This window comes from Pelobates fuscus, chromosome 5 (assembly GCF_036172605.1).
Source record: "Pelobates fuscus isolate aPelFus1 chromosome 5, aPelFus1.pri, whole genome shotgun sequence".
Lineage (NCBI taxonomy): Eukaryota > Metazoa > Chordata > Amphibia > Anura > Pelobatidae > Pelobates > Pelobates fuscus.
Window position 1 is genome coordinate 143448871 of NC_086321.1, and position 16114 is coordinate 143464984.

The 16114-nt window shown below is 39.7% G+C and overlaps 1 protein-coding gene across 1 annotated transcript in view; it reads left to right on the forward strand.

The window, feature by feature from the left end:
• Nucleotides 1-15098, forward strand: part of LOC134610966 (E1A-binding protein p400-like) — a 156500-nt gene extending 141402 nt beyond the window's left edge. Inside the window, exons 48-54 of the mRNA XM_063454391.1 lie at nucleotides 7462-7616; nucleotides 7719-7943; nucleotides 8608-8773; nucleotides 9871-9998; nucleotides 11092-11274; nucleotides 13306-13383; nucleotides 13590-15098. Coding sequence (XP_063310461.1) covers nucleotides 7462-7616; nucleotides 7719-7943; nucleotides 8608-8773; nucleotides 9871-9998; nucleotides 11092-11274; nucleotides 13306-13383; nucleotides 13590-13859 — 1205 coding nt within the window. The 3' untranslated portion in view covers nucleotides 13860-15098. The remainder of the gene's footprint in view (nucleotides 1-7461; nucleotides 7617-7718; nucleotides 7944-8607; nucleotides 8774-9870; nucleotides 9999-11091; nucleotides 11275-13305; nucleotides 13384-13589) is intronic.
• Nucleotides 15099-16114: the final 1016 nt, after the last annotated feature.

Sequence of the window (16114 nt, forward strand, 5' to 3'; positions counted from 1 at the left end):
AATCATGCAAGGCAAATACGTACATATAGGATGAATCATACAGTTGTGTACATTGTTCATGTACGCGTTAGATTATCTAACAACCCAATGCACATCTAATAGTTAAATGATCTTAGTGTAATCGCCATCTGTGCCACCTCTTGGATGGTTTTGGACTGTACTTCTGTCTTGTTGTGTGTCTGCACTGTGTAACAGGGGGAACAGGGTACTAAAAGAAAGGAGGAACCTGCTGAAGTTCCAAGATATCTTTACCCAACATTATCATTGTTGTTGTTATTGTTAGGGAGGGAGGTAAGGGTCGAACCCTTTGCTTAGCCCGTTCCCTCCGAGGAAGTGGTGGGGTGGGGTGTGTTTGTGCCTCCTTTGGTGTAGTAGTCCACCCACGGTTGCCACACTTTCTAGAGCAGGGGTCCTCAAACTCCGGCCTTTGCTTTCTCCACATCACCAGCATAGGCGGGAGGTATGGGGGAACATGTTATAAAATCTTTGCGGCGTGAGGTACCACGGGTAGATCAATTTCCTGTGTGCCTCTATATGGGAATAGCACCTAGTGACCCCGGTCAAAGCGTTGAGAGCTGTGGTCCAATCCCTGGGTGTCAGCTCGCAGCCGAGCTCCAGTGTCCATTGTTTAGCAATTGGGAATTCCATCTCAGGAAGTGTCTCCGTCAGGGCACGGTATCAAAAATATGAAAAAGCATACCTGTTGCGTCAGTCAACACCTGGCTCGTGCCAGAGTCCATTTGGACATGTGACATAATAATGCTCTTTAATTGAAGGTATTGGAAAATATATGAGTTTGGCAAGTTATATTTGCCTTGCAAATCTGGAAGAGGATGAGGCGGCCTTCGCTACAAACATTGCTTATGCGTGTGATGCCTTTAAAGTCATGTGTGAAATGTAAACCCCCCAGATGTTGCTGAACTACAACACCCATGATTCTCTGGCTATCTATGTAATTCAAAGAATCATGGGAGATGTAATTCAGGGCCAGAGTTTGAGGACCCCTGTTCTAGAGGGAGGTATATCGCTTGGCAGACTCTGCTGCCATTTGTTTATATGTATAAAATAAGTGGATCTTTTCTAAGAGTTGGGACTGACAGGGGCAGATTCGTTGTTTCCAGTGGAGAGCAATTAGGTGTCTAGCGGCCGTGATTAATAGTAGGCCAGTCTGCTTGGAAAATGCCGACAGATGATTGGGAAATTGTAACAGTAAACAGGTATATACATCAACGGTTAGGTCAAGTGCATCGACTTGTGTCAGTATCTGGACTACTATGTCCCACAGCGGGGTTATGTTTTGACACGACCACCAGATGTGTGTCATGGTGCCTTTGCTTTCTCCACATCGCCAGCATAGGCTGGAGGTATGGGGGAACATGTTATAAAATCTTTGCGGCGTGAGGTACCACGGGTAGATCAATTTCCTGTGTGCCTCTATATGGGAATAGCACCTAGTGACCCCTGTCAAAGCGTTGAGAGCTGTGGTCCAATCCCTGGGTGTCAGCTCGCAGCCGAGCTCCAGTGTCCATTGTTTAGCAATTGGGAATTCCATCTCAGGAAGTGTCTCCGTCAGGGCACGGTATCAAAAATATGAAAAAGCATACCTGTTGCGTCAGTCAACACCTGGCTCGTGCCAGAGTCCATTTGGACATGTGACATAATAATGCTCTTTAGTTGAAGGTATTGGAAAATATATGAGTTTGGCAAGTTATATTTGCCTTGCAAATCTGGAAGAGGATGAGGCGGCCTTCGCTACAAACATTGCTTATGCGTGTGATGCCTTTAAAGTCATGTGTGAAATGTAAACCATGGGGACATTTCTGATAGAGCCGTTATTGGGGCTGCTAGGCTAAATTTGTTGCCATCGCCCATCCTTGACCGGAAATGATCCCATTGGTGTATAGAGAGTAGCGTAGTTGGGAATAGCTGTACATTCTTATGCCTTAGGTGTCCATAAAATTAAGTGCCCGAAGCCCGGGAGTTTTCCATATCCACCCATTGCAGCTAATTTTTTGGAGCGTGCATCCTAATTGTCGATTCTAATAAAGCGGTCTTGAGGTACATATATACATTGGGGATACCTACTCCACCTTTGGAGGAATGTTTTTTGCATAAGGGCGAGTGACACTCTGGGTCTATGGGAATCCACACAAATTTGTTGATAACCACTTGGATATGTTTACTAAGGGTTGGGGAAGTTGTGAGGGGGGGAGGGGGGGGTTAGTATTGACCCTCCCTAGACAGGAAAGCTTGACGATTTTCCATTTTGCAATAGCAGAGGTGCACATTTGAGGTAGGGTGTAGTTCAGTTTAAAGGTTCCTTGTAGGGAGGGAGACAATTTGACCCCTAAGTAAGTAATGCTGGATTTCCTCCAGTCGAACGAGTGCGCTCGTGTTAGTTGCTGTACCAGTTGTGTCGGTATACCGACTGGTAATGCTTGCGTTTTTATTTATTTTTTTATTCTTTATTTATGACAAGGTCAAACACCATATTCAACAGAAACAATGATAAATGCAAATCAGAGTGGACAGAATCATGCGCCAAGATATACATGAAACACATTGAATAGAGTGATATATAAGTCTTTGGCGGCCTCGTAGATAACGTTCGCACGTTGGCCATGAAAGTCCATACGAATTTATGGTGTCCCACCAATTTTTGCGTAAATATAAAATCAAGAAACATGAATGGCTGCAGCACATAAGGTACGCTATTTAAAAATCGAACATACGTAGTCGTATAACCCGTGCACCGCTTGGGTACCTCACCCATCCCTAGCCCCGCTGACGAGGTCGCCTAGTAAGATAGTCACAAAAACCGAAGAAAATCTCTAGGCACTCGCGCCTCGTTCCAGACAGAATGCTTGCGTTTTTGATTGATTGAGCTTGTAATAGGAAACTGTGACATACTCATTTAAAAGTTTAATGAGGGCTAGGACAGAGGCAACCGGGTTACTTAAAGTCAGGAGAATGTCATCAGCAAACATCAACAGGCTGAAGACTTCTTTCCCCAGTTGTACCCCCTGTATATCATTGTGGTGTCTGATCTTGTGCGCCAGTGGCTCAAGGTTAATGATGAATAATAAGGGAGAGAGGGGGGGGATTAGTGATATGAAAGTGTTTGGATAGAGACCCTAGCTTTCGGCATATTGTACAAGGCTAGTATGACTGATGTGAAGGCAGGAGGGAAGCAGAATTTATTGAGGACATTTTCCATATATCTCCAATTTAGCTGGTTGAAGGCCTTCACTTTTGGAGGATTGCATGTGAGAAAGAATATTGAGGACTTTGCAGGTGTTATCGGAGCCCTGTCTACCCTTTACAAAGTCAGACTGGTCAGCATGAATTATGCGTGGGATTATTCCTGCCAACCTTTTTCCTAAAATCTTGGCGTAGAGTTTTACATCGAGATTCAAGAGGGAGATGGGGTGGAAATTTGGGCATACAGTGGCGGATTTCCCAAGTTTGGTTAGGGTAGAAATATGTGCAATTAGCATATCGCTTAGGAGGGCGCCTTTGTTATAACATTAATTAAAAAGTATCGTCATGTGTGGAGTAAGAAGGTCTGCAAATTTGCGGTAATAAGCATTGGAGGTTTTTAATGGCCTCTGCTATCTCCATGTCAGTGAAGGGAGCTGAGATGAGATTGATCTCGTCTGGTAGTAATTGAGGCAACTGTATTGAGTGTAAGAAGTTCTGTATAGATTCAGTGGATTGGGGGTGGAGTGAGTGGGTCCTCTTTCATGTTGTATAGGGTGCTGTAGTATGCTGCAAATTCGTTAACTATGTCCTGTGGGTGAAGAAGTTTGCCTTTTGTGTGAGAATCAATGTGTGCAATTTTGGACTGGGTCTGATTTATTTTTGTGTGTCAGGTCTGAGAGTTCTAAAATGATCTCCATGTACAGTTTAGTTCTCTGTTTTAGCAAAGCTGGCTGCTTTTATGAAGCTTCCTCGTATCACCGCTTTGTGGGCTTGCCACAAGTTTGTAATATTTGTATCTGTTGCCTTGGTGAATTGGAAATATTCCATGATATCTTTTCGTATCGAGTCAACAGTGGTGCTATTGTGTAGGAGTGTGTCATTAAGTCTCCATGACCCTGAACCTTGGGTAGGAAATTTTTCCCTTAAGGTTAAAGTTATCGGGGCATGGTCCGACCACAGGATCATACCGGTAGAAGTTTTAAGTACTTACAGGAGAAGGAACCTGTCGATCATGGTATAGGTGTCATGTGCCAGTGAGTGAAGTGAGAAATCTTTTTCAGTTGGGTGGAAAACCCGCCATGCATCCAGGAAGTTGGAGGAGTTTGTGCCTTAGTTTAGTAGAAGAGGTGTCTTGCCTTTTGTTGGTGGCTTGGAAGACTGAGTGGGCTGCAGAGGTGTCAAGGGTGTGGTCTAAGATAAAGTTAGTGTCGCCATCTATTATTATGTCCCCGAATTTGTGGAGAATTGCCATCGCTAGGATTTTATCTAGGAAGTCGTGTTGATTGTCATGGGGGCCGTATATGTTAATGAAGGTGTAAGGTTCATGGTTTATATAACATTGCAATAACAGATATCTACCTTCCTTGTCCCCTATTTTCTTGACCAACGAAAAATATACAGCTCTACTTACCAACACCAACACCTCCTCATTTTTGTTTTAAAGCAGGAGTGGAAGTCAAGTCAACTGGTTTGGATAGGTTGTTGGGAGTCGGTGGAGCTGCCTGTTTGCCCACAAGTCTGCCACAACCCCACACACATCATGGATAAAATTTTGTCCCATAGATTTACATTTTCCAGGCATTACATTTCCCACCAAGGGACACTCAATTCCCACTGTGAGTTGGGCACTGTTAGGGGAGGCCGTATCTTGGGTTGTATGAGAGATTGTACCCTGTATGTAGGGGGTGGACAGGCCTATAGGTTGACATAGCAGTGGAGTGAGAGGGGGGTAAATAACATAAAAGGGAAATCATAACTATATACAAAGGTTCGTCAGAAGGTGTGCATTCACGCACCAACGGATTAAACATTGCTCTTGAGAGCTTGCAGAGGGTAGAAACTCCCGTGAGGGATATTACGCCCCTTGGTAGGGAGTCAATGTGTTGGAGCCCTAATGGTCATTAATGTACAGAGTGGTAACAGTACGTGGGAAAAGCTGGAATGTGCTTAAGACTTCCCCGTTAATAAATAAGTAGTCCCCCCAAGGTGGGTGTTAGCCCCGGTGTTCCATCAAAATCCCCTACCCCGTGAAAATCCCCAACCCTCGTCACTTCCAGTGAGGGAAAACAGCTGGATCCTGTGCTGCACATGCGTGCTAGCACTCCCGCTACTCCTCCACAGCAAGGTCCTGGAAGGTAAGTAAAGCTAGTTTTACACTTTCATTATAGTTAGTGCATTCAGCTGATTTCCCTCACCGGAAGTGACGAGGGTAGGGGATTTTCACGGGTAGGAAAATTTGATGGAACACTGGCAAAAATAAAACTATTGTAAAGTAAACCAAAAAAATTATAAAACAAACCGTAATCATGAGCATAGATAGCAGTGGTAAATCTTATCTGTCGGTTGCAATTGGAAGAGATATCCAGGGAATCTTTTGTCCCGTGTTGATTAGTTGCTCAGTCACTTCACTGCTGCTGCTGTGTGCCAATCAGTGGTAATTGTTTGACTGCGAATGGTGGGTTTTCTTCCTTAAAGTTTGGTTTCTTGTCATCTCCACTGGAATCTTCCACTCCTTGAGCAGCCTGTCTCCTTCTTCCAGAGTATTGACATGTCTAGTCGTTCCGTTGTGGCTGATGATGATGCGTGCTGGGAATCCCCATTTATATTTCAGATTTTCAGTGCCCAGTGCTTGTGTGATTGGAGTGAGATGCTTCCTTTTCAGAAGCATTGAGGCCGACAGGTCTGTGAAGCGTTTCACTGCTGAGTAATTGCCTGCGATTTCAGGGGAGCACCGTGAGGCCTGCATGATTTTTTCCCTTAGCTGTGAAGTGATGTAGCTTGGTGATTACATCCCTGGGCAGGGACTGTGGCAAGTTTTGTGGCCGTGGTAGCTGGTGTATCCTGTCCAGGAGTAATTCTCTAGCAGAGAGCTCTGGAACTAAGGATTTGAAAAGCTCCATGGTGTAGTTAGCCAGATCTTGGGGCAGGATATCTTCCGGTATGCCCCTCAGGCGTATGTTGCTTCGCCTGTCTCGTACTTCATGGTCTGCCACTTTGTTTTCTAGCCGGTCCAATCTGGCTTGTAGCTCTGTGTAGGAAGCAGCCAGGCTGTTATGAGCTTCAATTATCTCCTCCATTTTCTCCTCAAGATGGTTGGTTCTTTCTGCAATAGCTTGTATGTCTGACCTCACATCTCTTGCCAATTTGGCAAATTCATCTTGCATGGAGGTCTGTAGTTCCAACAGCATTTTTTGTACTGAGGAGTCCGTTGCTGGAGCTTGTGTGTGCTCAGAGATGCATGTGCTGTCACTGCGGTCTGAACAGGAGGCAGGTGATCTCGGGTCGTCGGCACCATCTTGAGATTGCGGTGAGGAGAGAGCCGAGATCTGCAGTGCAGATTTCTGCTTAGTTTTCTTTGCTGATTTCTGTGCCATGTTGAGCAGGGGCAGTGTATGATCCCGTAACTTGCCGGTAGTGAGCTGAAAATCACTGGGATAGTCGCTGAACAGTGATCCCTCACGAGGAGCAGGCAGCTCACACGTCCATCTTGGTGAGCTGCTAGGACACGCCCCACTGCTCAATGATTTTAAATGGCTGTATAGAGCGCTCCTAGGTCTTCATGCTTCATAATTGTAGAATGCATACTGCTATATACATTGTTTCCAATGTTAATTGCTAATTCAGGTTCTTTGCAGAATTATAAAGTTTCAAAAACGGGTCTGTAAACCCCATGGAATTAGCAGATATCTGCATTTATCTGATTGGACTGATCTATATAGCAAACACAATCTGACTAAACTAATACAAAACAAACCGTTGTAAAAAAAAGTTCAGATGTTTATTGAAGACATGAAGACATTGAGTAATTATTTACAGTGGAAAAAGTGCCATCGATTTGTATTTTTTATTTTTTTTTAAACGCCATTTGAAGTCAGGTGTTTTATTTAAGGAGATGAGATTGGAAGTGTGGCTTGCACAAGTGACTTAGATCAGGAAGCAGTTTATGAGTAATCAATGCAGATATCCTTGTAATTTAAACAGTTCACAAACTTTTTCTAGCAACTGTATAATGTGTTATTGTTACATTTAGCATTTAGCTCTGGATTACTGTATTATTTGTGAATTTAGTGTTTGAAATGCTAAAATGGGAAACAAAAATGTTTTAATGGAATGAGTGTACTAGGGATTCTGGACATTAAAATCACTTCAATAAGATGAAGCGGTTACAGTGCCTAGAGTGTCCCTTTAAGGTAAACAGTACTTTTACTTTCTGATTGTATTTTATTTATTGCCTTTTTTATTTACCCCCTGGTCCTTTAGCAACAACTGCTGGGGTTCAGCTGGCCGGTAAAACGATTACCCCAGCCCAGTTCCAGCTTCTCCGACAACAGCAGGCTGCACAGGTGCAGGTTCCTCAGATCCAGGCTCAAGCACAGTCTCCTGGACAGATGAAGACTGTTGGCAAAATATCCCCGGTGAGCTATATGAAACAGAAAATACACCTTATATAATGAAACTGTTTTTTTTTTTTTTACTTAATATAAAATAGTAACCCTCATGTCATGTTTACTGTGCAGGAGCAGCTGCTCAAGTTACAAAAGCAGAAGATGCAATTGCCACAGCAGACAGCACAGCAACAGACTCAACAGGCAGGTCCACCAGCAGCATCTGTGCAAGGACAGCAGCAGCCACAGCAAACTCAAGCACAGCAGCAAGCTCAACAGCTCACCGCAGTTGCTGCCCCAAGAGCAGGTGCTGTGCTGACAGGTGCCACTGTTGCAAATCTGCAGGTGGCCCGTTTGGTAAGTGATTATATTGATCGTGTTGCTCTTTGTAGATTTTATGTAGACTTCGTAGATTTTTATTTTTAGACTTTTTATGAGTATTTAGTATTTAGCACGCGTGTGTGTGTTTATATATATTATGTATGTGTATATATATATATATATATATATATATATATGTATATATATATATATGTATATATATATACATATATATATATATATATATATATATATATGCCATTTATTCTGTACCTTCAGTAAGTTTTTCCAGTGTAAATTTCAGACACTCTTGCCGAGAGGAATTGTTATAGTTTTAATTTGTCAATAAAGCCTGTATACACTGACTTCTTATGTTAACTCAAACCTGCTGGAATACTGCTGTTTATTATAACTTGCTATCTTACACTTCGGATTGTTCCCAACCACAAATTAGAAGGCTGTTGAAGCCTCGAGTTGTGGGAGGGGTTATCCAGTCTATACATAAGCACCTTGCCAGTTGGCAGGTGACATTGCGTGGTTCTGTTGATCCCTGTCACCTTTCCCTTAAATATATATTTTTTTAGATTATTACTTCTCCTAGGTGAGCCCTAGGTGTATGTTGGTATGTGCGTCTGTGTGTATCTTATCACTTACTCTATTTAAAGAAACCATTAATATGCTCTATATGTATTTTCTACAGCTTCAGGCTCAAGGCCAAATTCAAGCTCAAGCTGGGCAAACAACACAAGTAGCCCTGGCAAAACCTCCTGTGGTCTCTGCCGTCGTGTCATCCACGGGGGTCACCACCATCCCTGTGACAGTGGCAGGAATCAGCGTAGCAATTGGCCAACCTCAGAAAGCTGCAAGTATGGAATGAATTTTAAGTAGTAAACCTGCTTCTCCAGTTCATACTGAAGCATGTTTGAAGACTGTTCAAAATTGAGAAACACTCAACTTGTTCTTAATGTAAACATTAAAATAATTTATTAAAATGCTTGCAGGGTGGAGTTTTTTCACTATATCTGTTCTTTTATAATGATTCTGCTGCTGCAAATATGATATTTTTCAAAATGATTTATTCATTTATCTCTCTGTTCTAGAAAGCCAGAATATCTGTGTATAGCAAAACTGCAAAGAAATACAATTGCAGTAAATATATTTAGAAATGAAAATAATTTATTTTCTTATTTGTTTGAAATTATTTACTCAAATAAATGGCAGCCAGTACTGTAGTTCAAACCTTTACCAAAAATAGCCCATTTACTAGCCTCATCACAAGCGATACCCATAAAACATAAATGCTTTAACAGATAATACTATACAGATAATAAAAGCATAATGATTGGCTGTGAAGAATAGTAAAGTTATCTGTGCAAGTCTAATCTAGATGGTTTGTGTAAAGGAAAGGCAAAACATTTATTATGTATTTATTTTGCAAAACTTTTAAAAAGGGAGAAAAACAACATGAATGTGAGGGGGGGGAGGGCGGGACTCATAACCAAAGAGACAACTGATATAAAAAAACATTTAAACACGAACATTTCTAAGTACTGTTTTGTATATTTGCATTTTTTTAAATGATGCATATTGAAATATTTTAGCAGTTTCCTCACATGCTCCTTCAGTCAGATCAGTCGACCATTAGATCTCAAGCCAACACAAAGCAATAATGACAGAGGATATTATTTGCAATTTTTCAGTAGCATTGTCCTCCTTGGTATACTACCCAATAGGGATGTCACTTCCTTATCCTGCTATCTGCTTGCCTCTCGAGACATATTAAATCTCAGGTTTCAAAAAGAAAAAAGGACATCATCAGATAGATATTTAATTCACGACTCTGTGAAGGAATGTACGTCTGCTTGCAGTAAATGCTTGTTCATCTGGAGATTAGGAAAGCAAAGGTTTCAGACAGCAGATTAAATGTGACATTACTTGTAATCATAATTTCTCTTCAATCCAGCAGGTGGGCAGACAGTAGTTGCTCAGCCCTTGAATGTACAACAGCTTATAAAGCTGAAACAGCAGCAGCAACAGAAAGCGCTACAGTCCCAAGCGGCTCCAGGACCAGCCACTGTGCAACAGCAAAAGGTATTTACATATGCACACCTTGTCTCATCATAAATCTCTCATAGTCATTTTCATCTTTACACTGAAACATATACAAATATAAAACATAGCATGTAACCTCCCTGAACCTGGCATACTTTTAAATATGTGTATTGGACATCCTGTCAGTCCTTTTCTTGGAAATTGTATAACAAAAAAAAGCTAACTGTTGTTCTATTTTTGTACAAAAAGTCAATATTTGGATAAAAACCAACCATTGATTTTGCTGTCTTGTCTTTCTTTGTCTCGGGTTTAGTTTTCAGGCTAAGTAGCAGCTAGTCTTTGTATATGTCATCTTAGTGACCAATTAAGGCTGGACGGTTGAGAAGGCATACTTTCCTGTTTTATACTTTGCATATTAAAACAGTGCATCTGAGAATAGCCAGGAAGAATCAAGTTACTAAGACTTAAAGGGACACTCTAGGTACCAACACAACTTCCGTACATTTGATAGGTTTTAATCCTTTATTAATATGCTGTATTTCTGTGCATGCTCAAATCTTTATAGTTTTTGCATTAAAAAAAGGTTATGTAGAATGCTGTACCGTAACCCTGCCTCCTTAGCCACACCCCCTCACTCCATAAAAAGACTTCCTTATCAAAGGTATGCACATAGCTCAGACACGGACAGTAGAAACCTTGATGAGAAGGAGAGGACACCCAGGGACACATATAGCAAGGATATCACTACATGTTTACAGTTTATTAGTTGCTACTAATTATAGCTATTGAGCACCTGTACTCATTAGTTTTTCCATATCATGTTTACAGTTTGTCTGACTTTCTGCAGCCAGGTTGTGAATAAAAAGCAACTCACTCAGTGCTGTTGAGGCCAAGACTGTGTGCATACTTTTGATAAGGAAGTTTTTCTGGCATGAGGGGCATAGCAGGAGAGGTAGTCTTGTGGCTCAACATTTGATCACAGTTGATCATGCAAAAAAAATAAAATAAAGCGTATTAATGAGACAAAAATAGATTAAATGCAGTAAAGTTGTATTGGTGTGTGGAGTGTCCCTTTAATTTGTTTATTTCCATGTCCATAACAAAATGATCTTCATGTCTGTTTTTGCTACAGATTGCAGCTCAGCAAGTAACTGTCCAGGCCCAGCAGCAGCAACAGCAGCAACAGCAGGGCCAGCAACAGAAGGTGGCATACACCACTCAACCAGCCATTAAAACTCAGTTCCTTACCACCCCAATTAACCAGGCACAAAAATCTCCTGGAGCCCAACAAGTGCAGGCACAGATTCAGGTACAGGTAACTGCTACCTTTCTGGATTTAATATATTACTAGTGTAGTTGTGTTCTGTCGTAGACAAATGCGAGATATGATTAAAGAGCAGCCATGGGTCAAAGTGTTAGTGGTGCAATAAGCAGGAATACCCCAAACTGTACAAACAATCTTTTGTTTTTTCTTTCTTATTTTTTTCTATCTTTTTTGGCAAAACATGTTTGTTTCATTATCAAGCTGTTTTCTACTAAACTGCTATATAATATTATTCTATAAACTGTATCTTTAAGGGACACTGTTAAAGAGAAAGTATATTGTAAAACTCACTAACTATTATTAATGCATAAGATATAGATAATGCATACATCTGTAATTTTTTTTAATGCTGCTAAAAGTAGCCGGCAGGTTTCTCTCTCACCAGAAAAAAAAGACTTAATGCAGTTTTGTGACATCACAGGGGGAAACTGAATTGTGTGCAAATGGTCTAAATCAGGGGTGCCCAAAAGGTAGATTCCCAGATGTTTTACAAAGACAGCTTTCATGATGCTTTGTCATTCTAAATTATTCTAAAGGTATGCAAAGCATCATGGGAGTTGTAGTTCTCCAACATCTGGGGATCTACCTTTTGGGCAACCTTGTCTAAATCATGGCTACACGGACTCCCTATGTTAGCTCAAACACCTGCTTTATTACTGTATAGGTTTCCTCGTATCTTCAAATGAGAGAGCCTGTTCTGCAGCCATAATCATGCACAACATAAATAATTTAATAAAAAAACAAAAAAAAAACATGAATTGAGCTATTGGGCACCCTGATAGAAGCTGTGCTTTATCACCCTATTACATCTTAAATGCAATGATCAGAGATGGAGCTGCTGGAGCTCCATAATAAATACTAAAAAGGTTAGATTTGAAACTGCATGGTACTTTGTCTTTTTTTTTACGTCACTGCATATATTCTTCGGTTTGTCATGTAAGCGGTTTATCTAGTAGAAATATAATATCTCCATGTTCATTGAAGCCATTGATCGACATGTGAATTGTGCAATTAGGGGTCTTAGTAACTGCCGTTTGAAAATGAGCAATAAAACATTTTGACAATTTTAAGATTGTAACTATTTGAGTAGTAATGTGTACAAACAAGTTAACCCCTTAAGGACCAAACTTCTGGAATAAAAGGGAATCATGACGTGTCACACACGTCATGTGTCCTTAAGGGGTTAAACAAACTTATAAGGTAATAAAGTGAAGGTGTGTGATTGTTATATGAATTATATACATGCATAGTATATGTAACATAGGCTATAATATGCAATAAATGTATTTGATATATGTCTGGATAATCCCTGCAAACTTTCAAAATATATGGATATTATCTATATTTATAGACTCATATTACGTATCAGATCTGGGAAGTAAATATAGTCATAGCATAACATGAAATGGTAAAATTAAATAAAATGCAAGGATAAATGAACTTAGATTTTAGAAAAGACAAAAAACAAGATGCATGAGTCGTGGAACAGCGCCTGGAAACCCCCTGGTAAGAAGCCTAACCTTCTAGTTATAGTCTTTTTGCTTTTTACCTCAATGGGTGCCAAGGAAGGCACCTGTGGCACCATAACCACTACTGCACACTGATTGTAGAGTTGAGCTTGTCCTTTCTCAATATACTACAGGCTTTTAAAAATATCTTGTTAATGAAATCAGTAGTTAAATAGAATTTCGTGTAGTCTTATTTCGTTTGTGAATGTATACATGTATTTGAATGAGTTCACAAAATGTTTTAGTGTTACCTGTTATGCCTGTTATGCGTTACCTGTTATGCAGAATGTTAGAACTAGCTGAGCTTATTGATTTGTGTTCAGAAACTTTACGAAGAGCAGTTATGTAAACTCTGAAACTTTAAAAAAAAAAAATTATTTAAAGGCCAGCTGAATAATTTATGAATAAAAAATAAAATGCATATTTATTTTGTAGAATTTGTCTCCTCTGGCAGCAAACCACATTACATTCACCCAAATACACAAACTCTCTACTTTTCTCATTTGCATGTAAGGTGGCAAAGCTCCCTCAAGTGGTGCAGCAGCAGGCAGCTGTAGCCAGTATTCAGCAGATGGTACCAGTCTCCCAGCAGGTCAGTTGGTAATAAGCAAGTATGCTGTGCCTTTCAAAGCTGTATTGAAAAAAGTGTGTGCTGGGCATTTTGTCCATAAGTTTGGGAGGTTAAAGAGTTGCAGAGCCTTGCATTTAGACACAGATCAGAAAACCATTAATATGTATGATACCTAGAAAATGTATTTAATGTAATAGTAAACGTGTGATCTGATTATGCTCTTGTAGGTTCAGCCACAAGCTGTTACACTGACACAGGCAACATCCTCGGGACAGCAGCAGGTTCAGGTGATATCAACTGGATCCGCAGGAGCACAGGTTGTACAACAGAAACTGCTCCAGCAGCAAGTGGTGACAGCAGCTTCTCCTCAGATGCAGGCACCTGTCAACCAAACCACTCCACCAGTGTCAGTAACGCCGGAGGCACAGAATCAGCCAGCAAAGATACAAGTCCGAACCCCTACCGTCAGGATCAAAGCACCTACTAAACCCAGCTGAAATTCTTTAAGAAAGTTAAAGTAATGTGCATGTTTGCACTTTTCTCATAAACTTTCATAAAAAAAGCAACTCCAAGGAACTGTTGGTGTTGTGTAAGTCATGCAAACATCTAGTCTATCAGAGTTAAGTACATAAAAGTAAAATTGTGTTAATGTAAAAAAAATTGGGGGAAAGAATTGCGAAGGTTTTATTTCAACCACCAGAGACTGTGCAAGTACAATTTATGGAATTATGTGTCCGTAATTTTAAGAAGTGTAATTACATCCAGCATTTTTCACACCATGTTATTTCCTCTAGATATTACATCACAAGAATCTGCTTGCAATTCGGAAAAAAATAATGAAGATCACACTCTAGCATAGGTTACTTTTTATATTTTATTTACATTTAGAAAACATAATAATATGTGAGACAGAGTTCTTTTCTCTGACATACACCGGTTTTGTACCAATGACAAATAAGAACAAAACCCTTTGGATTTATTCAGCTAACTTTATATATATTTATATTCAACATATACAGCATATACATTTAACTGATATTTAAATGTGTACAACAATAATATTTCAAACTGTGCCAGAGTCCTTTTTAAGTAAGAAATACTATGGCTGGCAAGGTATTGTACCCAATATTTTGCAACCAATTTGTGTTAAAAAGAGTAAAATGCTGATGTGCCAGTAAATGTTATACACACAAAAAAAGACCTAGTTACAAAATATATAATGACCCAGCACTGAGCAATTACAGGATAGTGTTGTGGATGGATAAAAAACTAAACTGGAGTTTATATATAGTGTCGGCATCATTGTTTGGTACTTAAAGGGACACTATAGTCACCAAAACAACTTTAGTTTAATGAATCAGGGTGTATAGATCATGCCCCTGAAGTCTTACTACTCAATTCTCTGCCATTTAGTTGTTAAATCACTTTGTTTATATGGTCCTAGTCACACCTCCTTGCCAGTAACGTGCACAGCCTTCATAAACACTTCCTGTAAAGTGAGATCTAATGTTTAAACTTTCATTACTGCACAGCCTTATCGTTTATAATTCCTAATCTCCTGCACTGTTAATAGCTTGCTAGACATTGCAAAAGACTACTGTGGGTGATTAATTAATTTACAGGGCAGGAGATGAAAACATCTAAAGTAAGTTAATATCTGATTGAAAATCAAACTGTTTGTTTCCATGCAGGGCTGCATAAACAGAAACAAAATGGCAGAGAACTGAGCAGTGAGAGAGGGCATGATCTACACTAAAAAATTGCTTCATTAAGCTAAAGTTGTTTTGGGACTCTTTCAAGGTTATTCACTAAAGTGAGAATTGACAGAGAATTTCAGATTTTAGGCCAGGGTATCCAAACTGTTAGGATAGCTGACTGTTTCCGGTTTGGCTATTATGCCTTAAATTTGGATTGCAATTTGAATTCTCACTTCAGTGAATAACTCTGTTTGTTTATATGCTCACTGTTGGGGATCTAAATTTATTTTCAATTTTGACCTAACATTTGAAATTCACTTTGAATTTATGACTAGTCACACTTTAGTAAATAATCTTGACATTCTTAAGAAAGGTCATCTTTTATAGTACCAAAGCATAGACCCTAATATTTTACATAATACTCCATAGTGTTTTCAACTGTAACATTGCCTAGGCGAGTACTTCGTTCTTGTCTATTATTCAATTTGAAGACAGCTGTTTAATTTAATTTATGTGTGTACTTGCTACTTTCTTTTTGACTCTTTGTTTAGAGAGTGTGTATATCAAGCCTCAAAGTGGTTGTTCCCTGAACAGGTTGCCAACTTAGTTTATGAAAATGTAAGCCAAAAATTGGCAAGTAAAAAAAACAAACAAAAACAACTCGTATTTTTACATTTCCAACTCCGCTATTTTGGCTGAAATTTTACAATGATGTCAACTCACCAAAAACTCAATATTTAGTCAAATCAACAATCACGTTGTGGGTCACTTTTTCAACAAACTATGGCACTACTGGGACACCTCTAGAATAGAATATGCTGCTTTTTTATTTCTCACATGCCTTTGTTAAAGCAAAATTGCTCTATGAGTCTTTATTGACAACTCTTTTTGTGCCCTAGACTGGCTGGGTATGATATGAGTTGTTGTAAAACTACAGAAGAACCACAGATTTATTATTCTACCATTTCGTAAAAGCCACTTTATGTTTGAAAACGTATTTAAAATTTTAAGTTGATGTTTTTTCAGTGTACTCGTTTATATTGCACTTTTTATTT